Source organism: Triticum dicoccoides, chromosome 4B (assembly GCF_002162155.2).
Source record: "Triticum dicoccoides isolate Atlit2015 ecotype Zavitan chromosome 4B, WEW_v2.0, whole genome shotgun sequence".
NCBI classification, from domain to species: Eukaryota; Viridiplantae; Streptophyta; class Magnoliopsida; order Poales; family Poaceae; genus Triticum; species Triticum dicoccoides.
In genome coordinates, this window is record NC_041387.1 from 86,565,486 (window position 1) to 86,587,286 (window position 21,801).

At 43.3% G+C, this 21,801-nt stretch overlaps 1 protein-coding gene across 3 annotated transcripts; it reads left to right on the forward strand.

Annotated features, from left to right (window-relative positions):
* Positions 1 to 232: 232 nt before the first annotated feature.
* LOC119295182 lies at positions 233 to 14,634 on the forward strand. 3 transcript variants are annotated; one of them, XM_037573535.1, is made up of 19 exons: positions 233 to 847; positions 2,948 to 3,100; positions 3,208 to 3,292; positions 3,801 to 3,903; positions 3,986 to 4,070; positions 4,561 to 4,644; positions 4,727 to 4,756; positions 4,841 to 4,944; positions 8,647 to 8,752; positions 9,942 to 10,366; positions 10,582 to 10,663; positions 10,830 to 11,006; positions 11,077 to 11,130; positions 12,007 to 12,099; positions 12,189 to 12,254; positions 12,364 to 12,410; positions 12,539 to 13,210; positions 13,363 to 13,866; positions 14,190 to 14,634. In XM_037573535.1, the coding sequence occupies exons 2-18, from the start codon at positions 2,984 to 2,986 to the stop codon at positions 13,751 to 13,753; spliced, it is 2,721 nt and encodes a 906-aa protein (XP_037429432.1). In that variant the 5' UTR covers positions 233 to 847; positions 2,948 to 2,983; the 3' UTR covers positions 13,754 to 13,866; positions 14,190 to 14,634. The 3 variants fall into 3 exon arrangements, with proteins under 3 accessions (XP_037429432.1, XP_037429433.1, XP_037429434.1); XM_037573536.1 differs by having other exon boundaries at positions 3,801 to 3,861; XM_037573537.1 differs by lacking the exon at positions 11,077 to 11,130.
* Positions 14,635 to 21,801: the final 7,167 nt, after the last annotated feature.

Here is a 21,801-nt window from a genome sequence, read left to right on the forward strand (position 1 = left end):
TCGGCCTGCTGTTGGCCGATTAGGCCCAGTCGGCCTGCTGTGGGCTGACTAGGCCCAGTCGGCCAGTAGAGGACCGACGGTGTATTATTTTTGAAATTTTTTATCCAGTGTAATTTTTCTGAAAATTCATAAAAAAAATGTATTATTAAAAAAAATTAGCCGATATGGACCGCAGCAACCACGAGAAAAAAATCTCCAACGATCCAACTTTCTCTCACCCCCGAGCGGGCGCACGACCCCCACCTCCTCCTACCTTCTTCCTCGCACGCACATCCCCGCCGCCGGCGCGCCCCGTCCCGCGCCCTTCTTCGCCGCTGGTGCGGCCTGTCCTGTCGACTTCTTCGCCGCCGGCGCGCCCCTTTCCACGGACTTCCCCACCACCTCCCGCCCCGCTCCACCCTCCCTCGGCCCACCACCTCCTTGCCCCGATCCATAACTTCCAGACCCCGACACCTCCACCAATGGCGGCGCCCGAGGGTTAGGGGAGAACTTTTTTTTTTTTGCAACTCGGGCGCCGCCGCCCCTTCCGCCGCCACCCCTTCCTGGCGCGGCGTCGCTTCGCCGCCGCCCTGCTTGGCCGCGCCACCCCGCGCTGGCGCTCCCTCTGTCCCTCTCCAGTCTCCACCCTTCGCCGCCGTTCCCGCCTCCCGCCGTCCCGCGCCTGCAGACGCCCCCGCCTGGTCCCCTCGATTGCCTCCCTTTGTTCGTTGTCTCCGGCGGTCCAACCTTTCTCTGCGAGTCTGCTCCAATCAAGTCGTCCCAGAGGCCCCCCAGTGGACCAACCGACCAGGACGCCGGTCGCCTCCCTCTGCTACAAACCAGGACACCCCGACCTCGGTCGACGCTGGTAATATTTCTTCTCTTTTCTGTCTACCCAGTCCCATTCTTCTATGTTATATCCAGCATCCATATGTGAATTGTGAAGTTGGTATGTGACTAAGCTACTGAAGTGTGTTGTTTTTGCCTTCGTGATGAGAAAATTTGATAAATAATTAGAGCAGTAGCTTGCTACCAGTGGCGGATCTAGGATTTTACAGTAGGGTGTGGCAGCTAGATTTTTTTTTCATTAGCACAAATAAAACATGCTCCCGCAAAAAAAAACATGTGCATATAGTCGACACACAACTTTAAGAGTATATGCTCTTCAAACTGCATCTTGATCATTGCCATTATAGCTTGCAATAGGAAACCTTTCTCTTGGATCATGTGGAAGATGATCAATGCCATAAACTAGCGGTGGTGGCGGCGGCGGCGGCGGCGGTGGTGGAGAGGCAGCTTCAAGTGAAGCTGAATTTTGCCCTTCTGTAGCATCTGGAGCTGAAGATGCAATCCTCTTTGCTTCACGTTTCCGAAAAAGAGATGCAATGTCGCAATTCCTCTTCATATTTCAACAATTCTACATGCAAAATTACGAAATCAATTCACTAGTTATTCAATTACATTTAATCAATTTATATATTTGTTGATCAATATCAAGTTGATCTGTTGATGTTGCAATTTACAAGGCAGAAAGCTGTTCAAAATTACAAGGATTAAAAAGAGAAGGTAGCAATGAACTAGCACCTGCCCTAAACGATGAAGCGGAAGTGCCCTTGATTATGATTATTAGTAATTAGGATCGAAAAGGAGAAACAGCAACGAGCTAGCACCTGTCCAGAAAGAGTGAAGCGTCCTTGATTAGTACTCCTGTCGTACAAGTAGATTTAACTTTAATTAGTGCGTACTCCCTACTCCGCCACAACCTACACGCCAAGACGACCGTGTGCTCACCTGCTTGCAGCCGCTGCCGGCCGTGGCCGTCGGGCTGCCGCTGCTGGACGCCGGTCCTCTCCTGCTGCCGTGCGGCGCCGTCACCCTTCGGCCTGCCGCTACTGCGCCGCTAGGGCTACAGCTGATTCGATCGAGATTTCTGCGCCGGGTCATGTAACCCAGTAGTCGTGCGATCGATCAGTTTGGGATTGATTGGGCGGTGACTCTTAACTGGGCTGGAGAGCTGGGCCTAAAGGCAATTTTCCCGCTGATATATATATATATATATGCACTGGGCCAGATTTCTTAGGGTGTGGCGGGCCACACCCTACACCCTACTACATCCGCCCCTGCTTGCTACTCCCTCCGTAAAGAAATATAATATCGTTTCCCCCCCTGATATATATATATATATATATGCACTGGGCCAGATTTCCTACACCCTACTACATCCGCCCCTGCTTGCTACTCCCTCCGTAAAGAAATATATATAGGAGTAGGATTTTCTACAAGAGCTTGCCACAGAACTAGTTAAGGTTTCTTTACGGAGGGAGTATCTGTTAATTGGTATTTTGAGTTGCTGCTTGCTATTGAATGAACTATGAGAATGACTTGTCATGTCTTGCTGCCTTGCTGTTGCTACTTGATGGTTGTGTCTATGTCATGTATATGAGTTACTCCCTCTGTCCCATAATATAAGAGCGTTTTTGACACTAATGTATCATGTGGTTGCTGGTTACTCTGTCATGTTATTACAACTCATATACATGACATAGACACAACCAGCAAGTAGCAACAGCAACAGCACCAGTTGCTGGTTGTGCCTCCTCTCATCTATCTCCCTGGGATGCCCTGGCCTCTCTCTCTCTCTCTCTCTCTCTCTCTGCACGAGTGGTGGCGGAGGTGGCACCGGAGAACGGGGGGCAGTGGGGGCCGACAATGGAGACCGCTCGTGCAGCAGCACACCCAACCTAGTGCCATAGCTGTTGTCGTCACATTGTTCGCTCCCTGTCTTTTTCCCTGTTCATGCAACATTTTTCTGACCTCTGACTGATGCGATTCTGTAATGGACACTGTATCCCTAGCTCCACTTTTTTAACTTGTGAACATGAAATTAGCTCCAGGTGATTCTGGACTATAATAGCATGAATGCAAGGTTAATTACAAGTCATCATATCATATGGCATACATTTTGCAGGGTTTGATGCTCTAAGGTTTCTCTGGCTTCGGTGTCATGGCTCCGCATTACCAAGCCACCACCCTGATTGCCTCCCCATCCTATCCAGATGCCATCACTTGGTCAAGTGACAACTTGGTTGCCGTTGCCTCTGGCCACATCGTCACTATCCTGGTATGAGCAATTTCAGCGCCCTATCGTCCCGCCTTCACTTTCACTCTCAGGTATTATGGTAATCAATCTATTGGATTGGCATTGCACTCGTCATGTTTTTCCTCTAGAACCCAGCAGCTCTTGATGGGCCTCGTGGACTCGTTGTGCTTCGCCCTAGGGATCCTTTTCCCATTGGAGTGGTTAACAGGGAAGGTAGGTCCTAAGTTGAATGTGTATTGTACATGTTAGTAGGGTACTCATGCAGTTTGATAGGCACAATGAGGTGAAATAATTATTTCATCCTGAGAGTCTTTTGATTATGGTTGCATAGTCAGTACAATGCTTGTGAGAATTCAAGACTCGTAGTGTTAGTTTGGACACATCGTGAGCAATTTGATGTTTTAAAACTAGGTACTCAGTCAGTGCTTTTGTTGAGATCGTCAAAGGCCAACTCCAAAGGATGATGATGATTGATGTATGGATTTGTTTCAATCTGTGGCAAATATTGAAGAATTGTTCAGTTGTAGTGTAATAACAAGTTAGTTAACATTGATATTGCAGTGAGAGTATGATATGCTAGTATGCTGTTCAAATGAAGTGAAAATACCACTTGTTTGGGACTATAATGGAATATCTGGATGACATGTCAGAGGTCGGCTACTTTATGACAATTGGAAAACAGCAATTTTTGTTTCATTTGAGATCTTCTCAACATTTGCAGATCTCTTTGAACCAAGCTTAGTGCCAACATCCTTAGCGCGTGATACTGAACCATGTGCACGGTCAGTTTCATGGTCTCAACAAGGATTTGCTCCTAATTCTGGGTAATTTCTGTTGACTGATATATTAGATTCATGTATTCATCTTTTCGCCTAATATTTTTGTGTATATGGATCATTATTTCAGTTGTTTGTTGGCTGTCTGTACTGTTGATGGTCACGTGAATCTTTACCGCCCGCCAGTTTCTGAATTTTGTGATGACTGGGTTAAGGTAAACACCTGTTTGGCTAAAGTAGTTCATATTAAGACATCTGGAGTTAGAATCGGTAGTCACCATAATTCTCATTTTTCTGTATACTTGGGACTAAAGTTTGCATGATCCATATGCATATGGATCCTATAATTTATATATATCAATAGCTCACCATTAACAGCTTCACCTAGTTTGCAGTCAAGTTTTTATATGTTAATACCTTTTTTTTCACCTGTTACAAACAAAAGAAACTTGTACTCCCTCCGTCCCATAATATAAGAACGAGAGCGTTTTTGACACTACTCTTATATTATGGGACGGAGGGAGTACATTACAATTTTGGGTCATAGTTTTTTTCATTTTTATTAAATCTCCCACAAGTTTGTTCTTGCCGAAGTTAATATTTCTTGTTTTCGTTTCAATTTTATTTTCTTCTGTCATTGTGGAGTTATCACTTGGTCTAGGCCACAACTACAATTATGCTCATCAACTCCTATTGGTTGGTTAGGTTGCGGATATATCTCAATTGTTGTTTAACTATTACCAAAATATAAACTTCGGAGAGGATGATGGTCCAGATTCATTTCCTCAGGTACGCTGCCTTCCACCTGAGCACCGAGGTTTCCCTGATTATTGTAGAATTTTGTTGTTGACAGTTTTCTCTCATACATTAGGAAAAGGCAAATATTGACCACGCTCCTCAGGTATGCTCCCTTCCACTTGAGCACTGAGTGGTTTTCTTGATTATCATAGAATATCGTCATGAACTTTTTCCCTTCATATATTAGGAGAAGTTAAATAACAAGCACACACTGGACACAGGATATGCCGGTGAATTGCAAGAACCTCTTTCTCGGAGGGGTCCTGGACGGAGAAAAAGGAAGCCAGTAAGGTGAATGGTACTGTCTGTTAAATCATCAAAGCTTTACAATTTTCACTGAAAAACATAACCAAGTTTTGAAATAACAAGATAATCCAGAGGGGTTAGTTCAAGATAAATGATAAGATTGATTCACATGCCTTAGTGGCTCGGTGCCGGAAAAGTTTGTGTGAAAAGATTTGCATGCCAGTACAGTTCTAGATCATATTAACAGCGACTCTAGAGAAATATGGGTTTAGAAGTTTGCTCTGGGCCTCACACTTTCAACACTTGTTTTCTGGGAGACAGATTGTACCTTTATTGCATTTGGCATTTTCTCTGTGAGTGAAGTCCAATCCTTAGTGAGCAATGATGGCCTCCAATCATAAGAAGTTAGTAGATTGCAGTAACAGAGCACCACCGGTTTGCAAAGCCCTTGTATCTAAGGAACTCGAAAAGGAATGACCACGCCACAGTATCTAAGGCTTTAGCTATGTCGAGCTTCAGCAATAAGCATTGACCTCTCTTTTGGTAAAACTAGATGATACCCCGCGCGTTGCTGCGGGAATCGGTTGCAACATATTTCATGTTGTTGCGGTAAATTATTGCTTTGATTTGCTTGGAATGAAAATAATGCATTGCTAATATAGTAGCAAAATGGTTGTTGTAGAAAGTAGCAGCCAGAAGGAATCATAATGTGCAAAATGAATATGCCACTGTTGCATAGTTCTCACACATCGGTTTGCTACTGCAAGTTCAAATATGATCTCAGAAAGAGCTACTACCCTATATATTCCATAGTGAAAGCCATCAGGAGGCTAGTATGATGGAACAAATTTGTGTTGGTGTCAATCCAGTCATTTGAGATCATATTTAGCAAATGCATCACTACCTAGACATAAACAATATAGAAAACTCCATAATAATAAATAATGTAAAATATGGACTATATTCAAATTCCGTTAACATCCTACGTATTTGGTTAATTGTTAGATATATATTACCCACCTCATTATGTGTAGTAGTCTATTGTCTGTTAGTGATGCCTATCTACGAACAACCCAATGTCACCATAAACATTCATATTCATATGGTCAAATATAAGGAAATCAATGCTATGCTCCAGCCCCATAAGACATAAAACTATTACACAAATATGAGGAGAACATACATTGCAAATTTATTTGTCTCCATATGTAGCAATGTCCTGCAAATCACATGAGAAGACTGCAATTTACATAAACCTATTTATCTGAATCTACATCAAACCTGACTGAGAAAAGGAGATGGCAGATCAAGATCAGCGAGATGACCAGCGGTACACCAACATAGGCAAACATATAACACAATAATCACCAAACAGATTATCCCAATTTGCCATGCCAAAACGTACAGCTTCATAAGAGAAGAGAGGCAGACTCAAAGTTTCTTTCAGTATCAAAATATCAGGGCCAGGTTGGTTTTTTATGAGTAAATTCTGTTGATCATTTGCTAGGACAGATAGTAACATGTGCAACCTGTAAAAGTGGCTGAGGAGATTATTGGTGGTCAAATTGATATCTTGTCTAGATAACAAAATTTTGCATAAAGAAAAGGAGCTGCGAACTGCTTGGATCTTGATTAAATACCTTGTTGGCGTGATTAAGTCAGAAAATATACTTATATTTAGGCTCGTTAAGCTTTTAAGGTTGAAATGCTATAAAAAAATGCAGAATACTCCTATATATATGCAGAATCAAACACCATAAGGTAGGAGATGCAACAGAAAAAAAATCAGCAGACCGAAAGACACTGATCGGTTCCTTTAATTAAATCGCCCTGTGAGTTGCTATGAATATCTGTACTAAGAAATCAGTTGAGAGTAAAGTTAAGATAAAATGTTTCTTCTGAGATCGGAAATGTGACAAATAACATAAACTGGGTATGAATTAGCCTGCTCAGAATGAAGAAAACAATTATTCACAAGGTAAGAATATCATTTATCAATGCCTGCTTTGCTTAGCATGTGAAACAACTTTACTTCCTAAGTGCAACATGTATAAGTAACAGTTCTGTCGCTTTAGGATGCAGGACTGGAAAAATAATGTAAATAGTGGTATTAAAATAAGAGTTATTGAATTGAAGGTATCAATGCAGCCTCTTTTATTTGCAAAGAATTCAAGGTAGAATTGAAATTGTAAAATCAAAGAACAAAAAGGATCATGAACATGAAAATTAGATCTAAAACATGATACCTTGTGTGTCGAGAGAAATCTCATGGTTGTATGTTAAACTGAGAAAAAAACTGCAGAGTAGAGGAGGAAGGCCGGCGTCAGATATGCACATCGTGTGATGGGCGATTTGTAAGCTAGATGAAGATGCGCACTTCAGAAATTAAAGTGATCTAACTCTGCGTCTAAAATTGGCGAGAAGGAGTAACTGCAGGGACAACAATTGCAGCGAATAAAACGTAAGTACCTGCTCCTTCCAATTCGGGGCCGCGACAGGGATGGCTTGCAGACCATGGCGGCGGGGGAGACGCCGGCGTCCTGCTCATTCCTGAGGGCATCCTGCTTGATCCCTCACTAATTGGGGCCGCGATGGGCATGGCCGCGTCCGGTGCGTCCGATGTCGCGCTGCAAGGAGGGATCGGCTTTGACGACCGGCGTGGGGACCAGTTTTGACGACAGGCGTGGGGATCGGCTTTGACGACCGACCAGTTTTGAGGACTCACAGCCAAGGAACGGCATGAGGGATCGGCTTTGACGACCGGCGTGGGGAAGCCGGCGGCAGGAAGAGGAGCCAGAGCACAACAACGACACACCTGAAGGAGATGAGTCATGGCGGGGGCTTCAACTCGGCTTGATGAAGGTGGGATTTGGGTTTGCCTAGCAAGCGTTCGCGGCGGCGGCGGTGAGGGCTCCAATTTGTCCTGCCCAGCACATGTTCACGGCTGCAATGATGATGTGAATGGAGAAGATGGGGGGTGGGGAGGATCAAATACGACTGATGAAGGCGGATGATTGCCGTCATCTATTTGATGTACGTTTCTAGTGGGGAAATCGAGAGTCACGGAGAGAAACGGGGAAGATGTGCAATCCAGGTAATTAAAGCAATGGAGAAGATGGGCTGCGTTTTGTTGGTAGATGCATGGACCGGCTGTTTGTTTCTGCTTGCGCATCTTTCAAGGAAGCTGCTGACGTGGCATGTATGTGAGGTGGAGTAGCTGCATGTTGAGAGAATATGATATAGTGGGGAGCAACTTCTTAAGAATGATAGATTAAAAAGGAGCATTCAAAGTTTTGGCCATGTTTACAAAGCACCTAAAGCTGACTCATTATATAAAGGAATGTATGTCACCTTGCGTGGTTATAAATCTACACTGCAATGGGAAAGCTATGCACGCTTTTCTGTTGTAGTATTGATAGTTAATCTGAGAAATAAGGTAAGCCAAGCTAAGGGTGCACGGCATTGCTAAAAATCTATTCATCTTAGCTATTATCTAGTGCCAACTGTTGATATATCAGCCTCATCTACCATACGTAAACAAGGTACATAGGGGTGTTCGTTTCAACTTTCAAACCCATCATGCCACATTTCTACTAGCATATGTTTTGGTCTTTAACTGATTTATTTTATTTTCATTTGAAATGCCAACATTTTTTGGTGGCCTTCTAGCATTCTTATATTGTGCCTGAACCATTCAAAATAAATTTGTGCCTGAATTTATTTGAAGTGGATTTTGACTGATTGTAGAGTTGAAGGCTATGTTTATGATGATGATGATGGAGATGACACTTCAAAGGATGCAGACTTCTCTCTGAATCCATGCCCTACATTAACGAAGATACCTATGAAAAAGGTAGTTTTTACATGTTGATATGTAGGCTTATGTTCAGTTTAACTCGATTTATTTGAGAAATTTGACAAAATGACACATTTTTTCTTTGACTTTGCTTCAAAGGCACATGTTCCATTGTCTTTGCCAAAAAGACACATATTTGGATGACAAGTAGACAAAATGACATAGTTTGTGTTTTTTTTCTTCTCATTTTTGTGTTTTAGGGCCACATGTCAGACATTGTTGGATGAATATGCCCTCTGGTCTAACTCCCTGTGCATCTCCTGATCAAATCGATCAGAACTGGTTTTAGAAGCGATCGGATTGATCAAAATCGATCGACTCCTCTCCTCGCCTTTCCCCGGCCGCCCCTCACCTTGTTCTGCCCCTCGCCGCTGCCTACCCGCTGCCTCGGCGCATCCCTCCCTCTAGCTTGCCGTCATCCCTCCTCTGTCTGTCCCGGCCGGTGGTACCTGGAACTAGGCCGTGTGGTGGCTGCCCCAGAGCAGGTGAGGCTTGGCTGCTGTGGTGGACCGGGAGCAGCCGGCAGGCGAGGGGCATGCTGAGGTGCCCCTCCCAGCCGTCCGTTTCTGTGTGTGCTGAGGACGGCGGCAACTTGTTGGTTCTGCCAACTTGTGCATTGATGGTGCAACTGACCCCAACCAGGCGCTGCTTGCTCTGCTCACTGGAGGTACTTGTAGGCTGTTGGTGTTTGGCTGTTGCTCCTCTATCTGTAGCAGCAAGCGTAGCAGCTGCTTGCTGCCTGTTGTCTTTTGGATGTCATCAACATTTTGGCAATGTAATTGTATCGTTTTCTGTTCATGAGATGAGTGAGGCGGGGTAAAGCCCAGCAGCGCGACGCCTCTCTGCTCTTTCTTCTCTCCAGGTTGCACGTACCGGCCCTAATCAATCGATCGGTCTTTTTTAAATTGAAATGGGAGCAGGCTACAGCAAAAATATCAGGAACATTTTCGTCCTAAAAACTCTGACATGTGATCTCGGAATGAAAAAAATGAGAAAAAAATAGTGTCATTTTGTCTAACTGTCAACCAAATATGTGCCATTCTGGCATGGACAATGAAAGGTGTGCTTCTAGAGCAAAGGCATAGGAAAAGTGTGTCATTTTGTGAATTCTTCTTATTTTTAACTCACATGCATGGTTGTCTTTTATCTGATTCTCGATTTAACTTTGGCCCAATTGTGATTCCAGATTGACATGCCTGTGCATGAAATGGCTGTTGTAAAAGCACAAGCTGGCTCACAAAATACCGAAGAAGCATTCTCTTGCAATGGAGAAAACAAACTTCTTCCTCTGATCACAGCAAAACAATATTCACGTCGCAATGCACTTTTGTCTTCTCTCGTAGTTGCATGGTCACCAGTTTTGCCATTACACAATGCTATTTCTCATTGGTGTATTCTTGCTGTTGGCTCAAAGTCTGGGGATGTTTCATTTTGGAAAATCAATAAGCCCGAGCACTACACAATAGATGTTTGCACTGTTACCAATGATCCAATATTCGTTGGGGTTCTTCAAGCTCATAATTCATCGGTTTGTGCCATTAGTTGGGAAGTTTCATGTTCAAGATCTTCAAAGTCTTCATTGCTTTTAGCAACTGGATGCTCGGACGGAAGGCAAGCACATTTATACTTATTCTTTGTAAATGTTGCAACCTTATCGTTTGTCTTTAAATGGTTTCGTTGAGCTTGATTCATGACATGTGGAAAAGGGTACCTATGTTTAATTAATTAGAAATAAGATGTTTTGTGCTATTTCGCAAGAAGTCCTGGATGCTAGATCAGCAACATAGAACCCGCGCGATCAATGATTTTCCATTAACTTTTTTCAGTGTGAAGATATGGTCAGGTGATATCGAAGGATTGAATCAATGTACAGATGCGAAAGAAGTGTCATTTTTGTCAGTCGGAGAGGTACATATTAAGCAACATCTTTGTACCTGTGTTTATTTGATGCATATAGGTGGATATTCGAGACTAATTGATGTAACATCCAATGAATATAGGCATGCTTGTCTTTAGCTTTATTGCTGTGGCTGCTCTAATTATATACTCAATTCTGAAATGTTCCTCTTTTCAGGTGACCACTAATTCATCAGCTCCTGTCTCATCAATTTCATTGTCCACACCAGCTCAGCCTCGACATGAGGTTAATTTGGCAGTTGGAAGAGTATGTGGATCACTGGAAACATGGATATTGCACCTGTGCAGCAACGAAGTTGAGAATAGCAGTGAATGTCATGCACATGATCGAGTGGTAAAATTTCATTGTAATCGAATGTCTTTTTTCTCCAATAAAATTCGACTAAATGTCAACACTACCATAGGTGACAGGTTTATCATGGGGTTTAGATGGCCACTGTTTATACAGCTGCAGTCAGGTGCATTAACTTGTCGCAACTCTGTGATTATTCCTTCTGATTGTGGTAGGGTAAGAAAAATCATGAAATTGTCTCCTCTGCTACCCTTGGCTCCTAGTAGGTTACCTTAGCCAGTCCCTTAGCCCCCCCAGGGAGTGGCAATACTACTATCTGAAGTCCTAACAAATTGTGTTACTATGGTAGTGTGGGTAGTATGTGCTTATTTGGTTGTTAAAGTTACAAAAACGCTCCAAATATGCTAGAATTAACAACATAATCATCACTAATATTGTGAGATGGATACTGATGTCAACTAACAACCAATACCATGTGAACATCCCATGCCAATGCCATCATATGACATGTTGCTATGGCATGTTACGTCGTAATGTCGGTATTTCTCTGGGTGTATTACGGTCCAATGAAACTCATTGGAGTGGTGGTTTAGTTCAAGTAACTGAAACTTTGAGGACATGAGTGAGAAGGTAAACGGAGTGCCGGATCTATGTTGGCAGTTATCCCAAGCTAAAAGGCTAGTTAACCACTTGACCTAGTTATGGATAATTAGTCAATGACCGCTGTCTTGGTCCCTTGACATATGTTGTATTAGTACTGTTGGCTATGTACTAGTACTATTGTGCTTATCGCGATACCTTTTTGTTACTGTTATCCAAGCTTTGTTGCAAACTTGTAACTGCTAAAAATTTACGAGTCCCTTTTGATGGCTTCTGTATTTGATGGAGTTGCTTTAGTTTTTCACAAATATGCTTCTAACAATAACTCCCATGTCCATGTTATTTTCTTGCACCTGAATTGTATTATACTGCACAGTATTATTTTATGTCATCCTAAACTTTGTTTTTCATGCGGATTCTGCAAATTTCTCATCTTTATCAGGATAATTCTGCGCGCTGTTGGATCTTTGAAAAGAATCAACTTGAAGAAGTTCCCGTGCACACAAATTTCCCAGAGCTAAAAGAATCAATAGATGTAAAACTGAGACTCCTTGTTGACCTTCGCCTTTTTCCTGAATTTGTGAGCTTGTATCATACTAACTGGTATCTCAAATGTTCATGCAGCTCTCAGTAGTATCTCATCAATGCTTTGGTCTTACACTTTCACCTGGAGAAGTAATGATTGCTGTGGTATGCTGTAGGTTGTTCCTTAAATCTGACATTTGTTGCTCAACTGCGACTTTTGCACTTGAGCTTGTGTACATAAGCTACACCAATTGATGGATATTGTCTCTTTCAGGTCCGCAGCTTGGATCCAAATATGCTAGACCAGATGTACCAAGCCAGGTATTATTTATGAGCTTAGTATAGGAAGTACTGGAGTCTTGTAATAGAAATCTTCATGTATTGATTGCTTTGAGATAAGAGTCCATCGTCAATTCATCATGGTAACATTTTGTGAACAAAAACAACAGGACGCAAAAGGCAGTGGTTGAGTTCATTTGGATTGGTGGTCAGTTCCTTGGCATTCCACTAAACAAGGACATTTATATCTCCAACAAACAATCTGCAAAGTCATCCGAGACTAACTTGTTATGGTGGGGTTCCAACATTCTTTGGTCATTGAAGAATTATGAAAAATGTGAAACCGGACTTGTCTTATGGGATGTCATAGCTGCTTTACAAGTGCTCATGAAATTCGCACCAGCATTTCTGGAGACACTAATGCATAAATGGGTCTCAGATTTGTTTTCAGATGATCAACAATGTGTTTCTATCGATACCCTGTGTCAGTGTAGAAAGGACATGATGTCCAATGTCAGCTCGCGGAAGCTACACCTGTTGAATATCATTTGTAGGAAAGTAATGCTTCGTGATCCTGCTGGAGAAAATGGCAATAGCACGTCAACTGATTTGTGGAGCAGTCTTCTGTTGAGCAGCGAAAGAGAGCTACGAGAGAGAATTGTGGCTTTCACTTTTGCTGCTGTCTCCAATCGAATGTCATATTTTCGCAAGGGCGCATGTGCTGAAAACATGTGGTTTCCTGTTGGTGTTGCCCAGATGCGTTCTTGGGTGTCTATGAATAGTGGAGGAGTGCATAATCAGCTCAGATCTCTCAGTTCGACAATTAAGCGTCTTGGAAGCAGGTATTCAGTTTTTGGTAGATTTATTATTCATCTACTCTATAAGCTGATTCCATTACTTCAAGGACCTAAAGTAATCTATTAGTTTTGTCAGTTCATTGAACTGTAAAATTGGGCATTCAGTATATCTGCTTTAAATTGTTTTTCTGTTGCAGGATCAACTCTGTGTGTGAATACTCAGCTGAAGAAACCTGTGCCTATTGCTCCACGCCGGTTCACTTCGAGTCACCTGACATAGCCTTGTGTGGAAGTGTCGATCCTGCTATTGTTCCGACAGAAAGGCACAAGCTGTCAAGATGTGCAGCATCGATGCGCTTATGCTCTGTTCTGGAACCAACCTGGTACTGTGTATGTTGTGGAGGAATGGTTGATAAGCTTGTGCCTGAGACCTATTTTGCCATGAAGACATCTCCTTTGTTGGGTGCTGCCAATCCAGACGATGAATCATCACTTTACTCAGCACCTGCTGTTCCTCGTTGCCCCTTCTGCGGCATATTGCTGCAGAGGTTGATGCCAGAGTTCCTGCTCTCTGTCTCCCCGGTATAGAAGCTAGTGAGAGTTTTTTGCTCAAGTGCACGTCGTCTCTTTTTGCATTATTGTGCGTTTGTTCTTTATTCCTAGAGGCTGCCAAAAAAGGATGGAAAGCAACATCATCATGTGTAAGTCCTGAACTTCTTTTATCTATATGTTTGAATTACTGAGCTCCAAACACCCTTTTAACACATGATTAGGAAGTTTCTACGGAATATGACCAGGAACGATATGAGCTTTATCTTCCATACAGCACGCACATTATATTACTCTACTACTCCCTCCGTTCGGAATTACTCGTCCAAGAAATGAATGTATCTAGATGTATTTTAGTTGTAGATACATCCAGTTTTATGACAAGTAATTCCGAACGGAGGGAGTACTTTTTAATAAGTCTGTTATTAGGCTATTGGTTGATTGTGCCACTGAGTTTCTTATAATGGTATTTCAGCGCCAGCATGATTGTTCTTGGGGAGATGCTTGTTTTGAATATTATGTTGGTCAGCGTAGCTTCGGTAGAGATCAAGAGCCAGATAGTCTAAAGGCAAAAGGAAATGGTTCAAGAGAAGAGGCCTAGCGGCTTAAAGCCTTCACCGTTCTTCATCATGTTGTACGTATTAATGTTTGCTCTTTTTTTTTCCTTTTGTCTCTGACGGTCCAAAAGGCTTCTAGGACTCATAACTGGTCAAGTGTTTTAGCATATGATGTACACAAGATTATTTTCCATTTCTTAGCTGTGGACATAAGAGTTCTACTATAGGGTTTTCATGTCTTGATTTATATGATGCGTCATTTTAGCTTTTGGTGAGGCTATGCTTCAGATTGTTGGTTACTTATATATAATAGACAGAAGCAAGTGAGTTTGGCAAAAACAGAATGTATAACATATATACAGAGAGGGCTGTGCAGCAGATTAGTTCGATTTTGGAGGATCATAACCCACCATCTGCCGGGTACTATCTTATTTTGTGCTACTTATGCCGGGGTAACCAGCCAGCTGGAGTGTTTAAGCCTGCTCCGTAATTGAATAGTGACTTTGACAGTGCAGGCAGGCAAGTAATCTAGTGGCTGGTGACTCCTAACATAGTCTTGATAGATCTGTAGATCGGGTAGGCTTAGGTATTAGCGGTAGATTTACCTTCTCCTTTGCTTGAAGAGCTCGAGTCATTGGCCATGGTGAAGAAGGTGGCGGTGGAGAGTGAGCAGCGGCAGTGGCGGTGCTTCCCGTCCCTTCGGGCTAACCTAGATCGGTAGGTTTATTGGTGGGGTTTGCGGCAGTGCGACGAACCTCTTAGTGTGTGCCCCGGCCCCCACCTCTTTATATAGCCCGCGTGACAGGGGCCCGTCAACCATAGGCGGGTGAGCGCCCGAGATCAGGGCGCGGATCTAATGGGCCGTTGGGCACACGTGGTAGAGATCAACCTAACATACCCCCCTTCCCTATCTCAACTTTACTTTTAACCATATATTTTTCACTTTACTCGTTACATCACTGATCAATACATAGAACATGTTTCATCGTCATAGCTCAATTGCCGATAGAATCAGACAACTACAACATACCTCGTTTTGAAACAAATTCTGTGTTTTTTGGGCCTCCCATGATCCAGGAATCATAGGCTTTCTATTAAACCCATGCCGGCTAAGTGTTCCTTGAACACATTGGGTGATAAGCCTTTCGTAAGCGGATCCGCAAGCATATCCTTTGTCCTTATATGCTTGAGACTTATAGTGTGATCCTGAATTTTATCTTTCACAACATAAAACTTTATCTCTATTGTTTTGGTAGCATTACTTGACTTGTTAGAGTATAGAATACTGTGGGCTGATTATCACAGTACATCTTTAGTGGTTTGTCAATATAATCTACCACTTTTAAGTCGCTATAAATTTTGCATACATCATGGACGATGCAACTATTGACTGTTTGGAGCTTCTCCACGAAATAGCCCCTCCAGTGAGAGTAAACATGTATCCTGACGTGGATTTTCTATCATCCCTGTCTCCCGCAAAATCTGCGTCCGAATACCCTCTTATCTTTAGGGAATCAGATCTCCTGCATGTTAGCATGTGGTCCTTCATGCCTTGCGCATAACGCAATGCTTTCTTTACCATCTTTCAGTGCTCTGTGTCTAGATTCTTTTGATATCTATCGAGTACCCATGTGACGAAAACTAAGTCAGGGCGTGTGGATACTGTAAACGTCCAACAACCGAAGCATATGGTAGTGCTTTCATTTGATCGATCTCGTACTGGTTCTTGGGACATTGGAGTTTCCCAAAACTGTCGCCCTTAACTATAGGAGCAGGTGTGGCTTTACTCGCATGCATATTATACTTTTTAAGAACCTTTTCTAAATATGCCTTCTGCGATAGTCCTAAAACTCCATTTTTCCTATCTCGGTGAATTTCTATGCCCAAAACATATGATGCTTCACCAAGATCTGTTATATTAAAATTTGAGGACAAGAACTACTTTGTTTCTTGTAGCAGACTAACATCACTGCTAGCAAGCAAGATATCATCCACATACAAGATCAGGAAAATATATTTTCCATTTTTAAACTTTGCATAAATGCAATTGTCCTCAACATTCTCTTTAAATCCAAAACTTTCAATTATCTCATTAAACTTTAGATACCATTGTTTAGAGGCTTGTCTTAATCCACAAATAGATTTCTTCACGTGACATCCCATATCTTCCTTGCCTTCCATGATAAAACCCTTGGGTTGTTTCATGTAAACATTTTCTTTTAAATCCCCGTTCAGAAATGCCGTCTTTACATCCATTTGATGTAACTCTATCAAAATGTGCAAGTAATGCCATTATGATTATGAAGGAATCCTTACATGAGACTGGGGGAAATGCCTCATTGTAATCTATCCCTTCTCTTTATGTAAATCCTTTTGCGACAAGTCGTGCTTTATACTTTTCTACATTCCCTTTAGAGTCATACTTAGTTTTGTAGACCCATTTACAGCCTATTGTTTTGGCTCCTTTAGTAATATTCTCTAATTCCCAAACATCTTTGCAACTCATCGATTTCATGTCGTCTTCCATTGCCTCCAGCCACTTTGATGAGCGAGGGCTTCTCATGGCTTCTTCATATGAAGTGCGATCACCTTCCATATGAACTATTTCTGTGTTATAAACTTTATAATCAGTAGAAATAGTTGACCTTTTGGGTCTTGTAGACCTTCTAAGGGCCGCACCCCTAGGCTCATTCTATGCCTCATCTTCCGGCACATCTTCTAAAAGTGGCTGTTGCACCTCCCTTTCATGCTCAACGACGGGTTCAGCCGGCTCCTGACGGACAGGTTCCAGATCTTCTCCCATAGTTATCATGGGTGGAGTTACAACAGGTGCTTGAACCGCAACCTCAGGGATTGTCGATGCAGGTACAACATGTAGTGAGAAAAATGGCTCCTGAATCATCGGATTAGGTGCATGCACCCTTTTCTCCTCAAGATCAATTTTCTGAGCTACCATGCCCCCTCATCATTTCGTCCTCTAAGAAGACTGCATGTCTTGTTTCTACAAACTTTGTGTATCTCTCTGGACAGTAGAAACGAAAACCTTACTGTTTTGGGATCCAACTTTGCAATATTTGGATTAAACACTTTGGCCTCAGCTAGGCCCCCCCCACACCCTTAAGTGTTGTAGGGAGGGCGTTGTTCCTGTCCACAACTCATACGGTGTTTTGGGCACTGACTTGCTTGGCACTCTATTGAAAATGTGAATGGCGGTTTTAAGCGCCTCCATCCATAATCCCAATGGCAAGGTGGAGTAACTCATCATGCTGCGCACCATATCCATAAGTGTACGATTATGCCTTTCAGCTACTCCATTTTGCCGAGGCTCGCCCGACATTGAATACTGTGCCACTATGCCGGTCACCTATAAGAACTTTGCAAAAGGTCCAGGGACTTGGCCATATGGAGTGTGCCGACCGCAGTACTCCCCCCACGGTCCGATCTTACTATCTTTATTCTTTTATCATGTTGATTTTCAACTTCAGCTTTGAATATTTTAAATTTATCCAACGCTTTAGATCTTTCTTTGATTGGATAAATATAACCATATTGGAAGTAATCGTCTGTGAATGTTATGAACAAGTCATACCCATCCACACTTTTCACAGGAAATGGTCCACAAATGTCAGTGTGAATGATTTCTAGTGTTCTTGTGCTAAGGTTTGCACCCTTTTTGTTTTGTTTTACATACTTTCCTTTAATGCACTCTATGCATTGCTCTATGTCTAAGCACTCTAATGGAGGAAGAATTTCATTTTTAACTAGTCTTTCTATTCTCCGCTTCAAAATATGGCCCAAGTGACAGTGCCATAATTTCAATGAGTCATGAGTTCTCTTTCTTTTCTTTTGTTCTTTATCCGACGCGAAAACATGCTCATTCACATTACACACATAATACACTTTTTCACGTAGTGATAATAAATAAAGGTCACCATGTAGGAAAGCAACACCCACATGAGTATTATTAAACCATATGGCAGACTTGCCATGTCCAAAGTGACATTCATAATGATCTTTATCCAAACACGAAACACTAATTAAGTTTCTGTGACATGAAGGAACATATAAAACATCTCTAAGCAGAAGCATGAATCCATCAGCTAACTCTAGGAGATGTTGCCGACAGCTTCAACTTCTGCTTCAACTTCATTTGCAACTTCAATGCATCTTTCGCTTCTTTGCGTAGTCCGTGTCGAATGGAACCCCTATAATGAATTTGCAACATGAACAGTTGCTCCCGAGTCAATCCACCAAGTAGATTTCGAAAACTATGTATACAAGGATTCATTTACAAAGGAAACAATATTATTACCTCTCTTTGCCATTATTGCCAAACAGGGCAATCTTTCTTGTAGTGCCTAGTCTGCTTACAATGGAGGCATATATCTTTGTCCACTGGGAAAGGCTTTTGCTGATGCTGATATTGAGCTTTTCCATGTGGCTTTGAAGGGGAACCTTTGCCATTCTAATTGTAGTTCTTTTTCTGATTATCCTTCACATAGTTCATAAAACCACCATGTGAGGTTTTAAGTCATTCCTCTTCTTGCACACACATGGCTATAGTCTTTTCATTGTCCCGTTTTTCAAGCGACATGTTGTAGTTGGCAATAAAGGTGTCAAACTTTTTCGTCAGTGAAGCCATAACCAGGTGAACAAGGAGTGCAGGCTTGAGCTCCAAATTCGCATCCATGGGTTTAAGCTTAGCTGCCATGTTGCTCATCCTGAGGATGTGCTCTCTTATGCCATGTCCACCGCCCGTGTACTTTTCTGTCACCAGCTGCTTTCGCAACTGGATAGCATATATCTTTGAAGAACCAGTGAACCGGCTCTTTATCTTTTCAAGAAACTCCCCTACAGAAGTACACTCTGCAATTGAGCCCACAATAGCGTTCTCAATTGTGTTCTTTATGAAAGCCATGCACTTTTTTATTGGCGGTGAGCCACTTTTGGTTTTCGAGGGTATATGACATCTCCACTGGAGCATGTTCCCTCTGCCTTTCGCCCCAGCAGCATCATCATCTTTTGCACCTCTGACTGGCTCTGGTGGTTTGCCCCTCTGTGGTGAGCGCGCCGCCGTCGAACAGATTGGCCGCGATACACTTTGCCCCTGTCAGGGGTTGGTTCTTCGTCCAGATGCCTCACTCGGTGATGCACATCTGGATCGAGAGGAACAGCGCGACACAGCGGTGGCGCACTTTGCCGGTGAGCACTAGGCCCTCTACCGGTGAGATCTTTGGATCCTTCTTTGCCCTGTTTAAGGTTCTTGGAGAGGGGATTTTTTTTGCTTTGTTTTCTTTTCTACCCGAAAATACTGGCTCTGGTGGTTTGTCCACAACCTAGTCCACCTCAGCACAGACAAAAGCCAAGTCAACTTTCTTTCTCCATTCAGTGTTGTTATCACCTCCGAGGGTTGAAACATCCTTGAGGCAACTCATCAAGTGGAAACCTCCTGAAACCACAATGAGGTGAGATCGTAACAACAATTGCATGCATTAATCCAACGTTGGTCAAAATTAAACATACAACTGTTTACGCAATTAAATCTATACCACCGTTGGGCAAAAGTAGAAATAAATGCACCTTTTATAACAATAACAAATCATGATCATGTTATTAACAACGTTGGTCATAAAATAAGAGGATCATAATTGTTTCAATAATTATTTTAACATGTCTTTTAAATTCTAATTACACTTTAGTTCTATTTACTTTTAAAAAAGAGCACTTCTATTTATTTTACAGCGGAAAAACATGAATAAAATTCATGAACTTTATACTTTTTAGAGGCATTTCTTTTTCTTTTCTATTTTCTAGACATAATTTTCGTTGGATAATTTTGAACAGAAAAGAAAAATTGTATGAAATTTGCCCAGAAACTGGACAAACCAAATAAAAAACGGCCAGGGCTCTTTGGGCTGAAACCGGTGCAGTCACCCAGTGCTCGTCGGCCCATGGCCTGCTCAGCGCGCTGAGCCGCGCGAGCCAGCCTTGCCTCGGCCTGGGCCGCCGGCCTCAGCCCAGCGCCGACCTGCTCCTCTTTGGCCCAAGGCCTGTAGCGGGTTAGGGTTTCGATCCGGGCTGTCGATCTGATCAGACGGACGCCCGGTGTTCTCACTGGATCAAAACCAGCTGGCGACGCGGCCGAGGGGAAACCCTCGCTCATTTCCCCCCTCCCCTCCTGCGCGCCGCTCTCCTCCCTCTCTCGCGACAACTTTGTCCATGGCAGTGGCAAGAGCTATGCCGACCACCGGCGACGGCGTCGAGGCCCGGCGCTGCGCGAGCCCCCTTCCCCTTCCCCTTTTCTCTCTGCTCCTTCCACCTACAGCTCCAACGCGCGAGAGACACGCGACCACGCCCCCTCTCACCCCCTTGTTTTCTATGGTCGTCGGCGTCAGAGCAACCGGTGGTTTCGCCGTTACCATTCCCTTTGCCGGCTGCGTGTTCCCCTCTGTGGTGAGCGCGCCGCCGTCGGACGTATTGGCCGCGATACACTTTGCCCCTGTCAGGGGTTGGTTCTTCGTCCAGATGCCTCACTCGGCGATGCGCATCTGGATCGAGAGGAACAACGCGACACATCGGCGGCGCACTTTGCCGGTGAGAACTAGGCCCTCTGCCGGTGAGATCTTTGGACCTTTCTTTGCCCTGTTTAGGGTTCTTGGGGAGGGGAATTTTTTTTGCTTTGTTTTCTTTTCTACCCGAAAATACTAAGCCTAGCAGGCTCTGAAACCATTGATAGATCTATAGATCGGGTAGGCTTAGGTATTAGCGGTAGATTTACTTTCTCCTTTGTTCGAAGAGTTCGGGTCATTGGCCATGGTGAAGAAGTTGGCGGCGGAGAGTGATCAACGACAGTGGCGGTGCTTCCCGTCACTTTGGGCTAACCTAGATCGGTAGGTTTATCGGTAGGGTTTGCGGCAGCGCGACGAACCTCTTAGTGCGTGCCCCGCCCCCACCTCTTTATATAGCCTGCATGACAGGGGCCCGTCAACCATAGGTGGGTTGAGCGCCCCCGATCAGGGCGTGGATCTAAGGGTCCAGTGGGCCGTTGGGCACACACGGTGGAGATCAACCTAATAAGTCTGGCCACAAAATTGTATGAAACCCGATGCCTTGTTTGATAGAAGTGGATTGGGGAGGTTTGGGGAGGAGGGGATTTCATGGGATTTGGTAAATCCCTCCCTTTAACCCAATCCTCTCAAATTCCCACCAATCCCCAAACCCCTCACATACCCCTACAATTTGGTACACATGGATTGATATATAGGGTTTGCAAAATTACTATACTATAGTTAAAAATGCAATTTTTACAACTTCAAAAGCTCACGGAAGAAATGTACTGGCAACAAAGTTACAACTAGAGTACGCAAAACAACAAAAGGCTCATATAATCAGTTACAAGTACTATCAACGGTTCGAATGAAAATGGTACATGCATACATGCCAGTATGCCACGGTCCAAATGGAAACATGACACATGCCACAGTCCAAATGAAAAATACAAGATGTTCGGTAAGCGAAAGTAGACGGTTC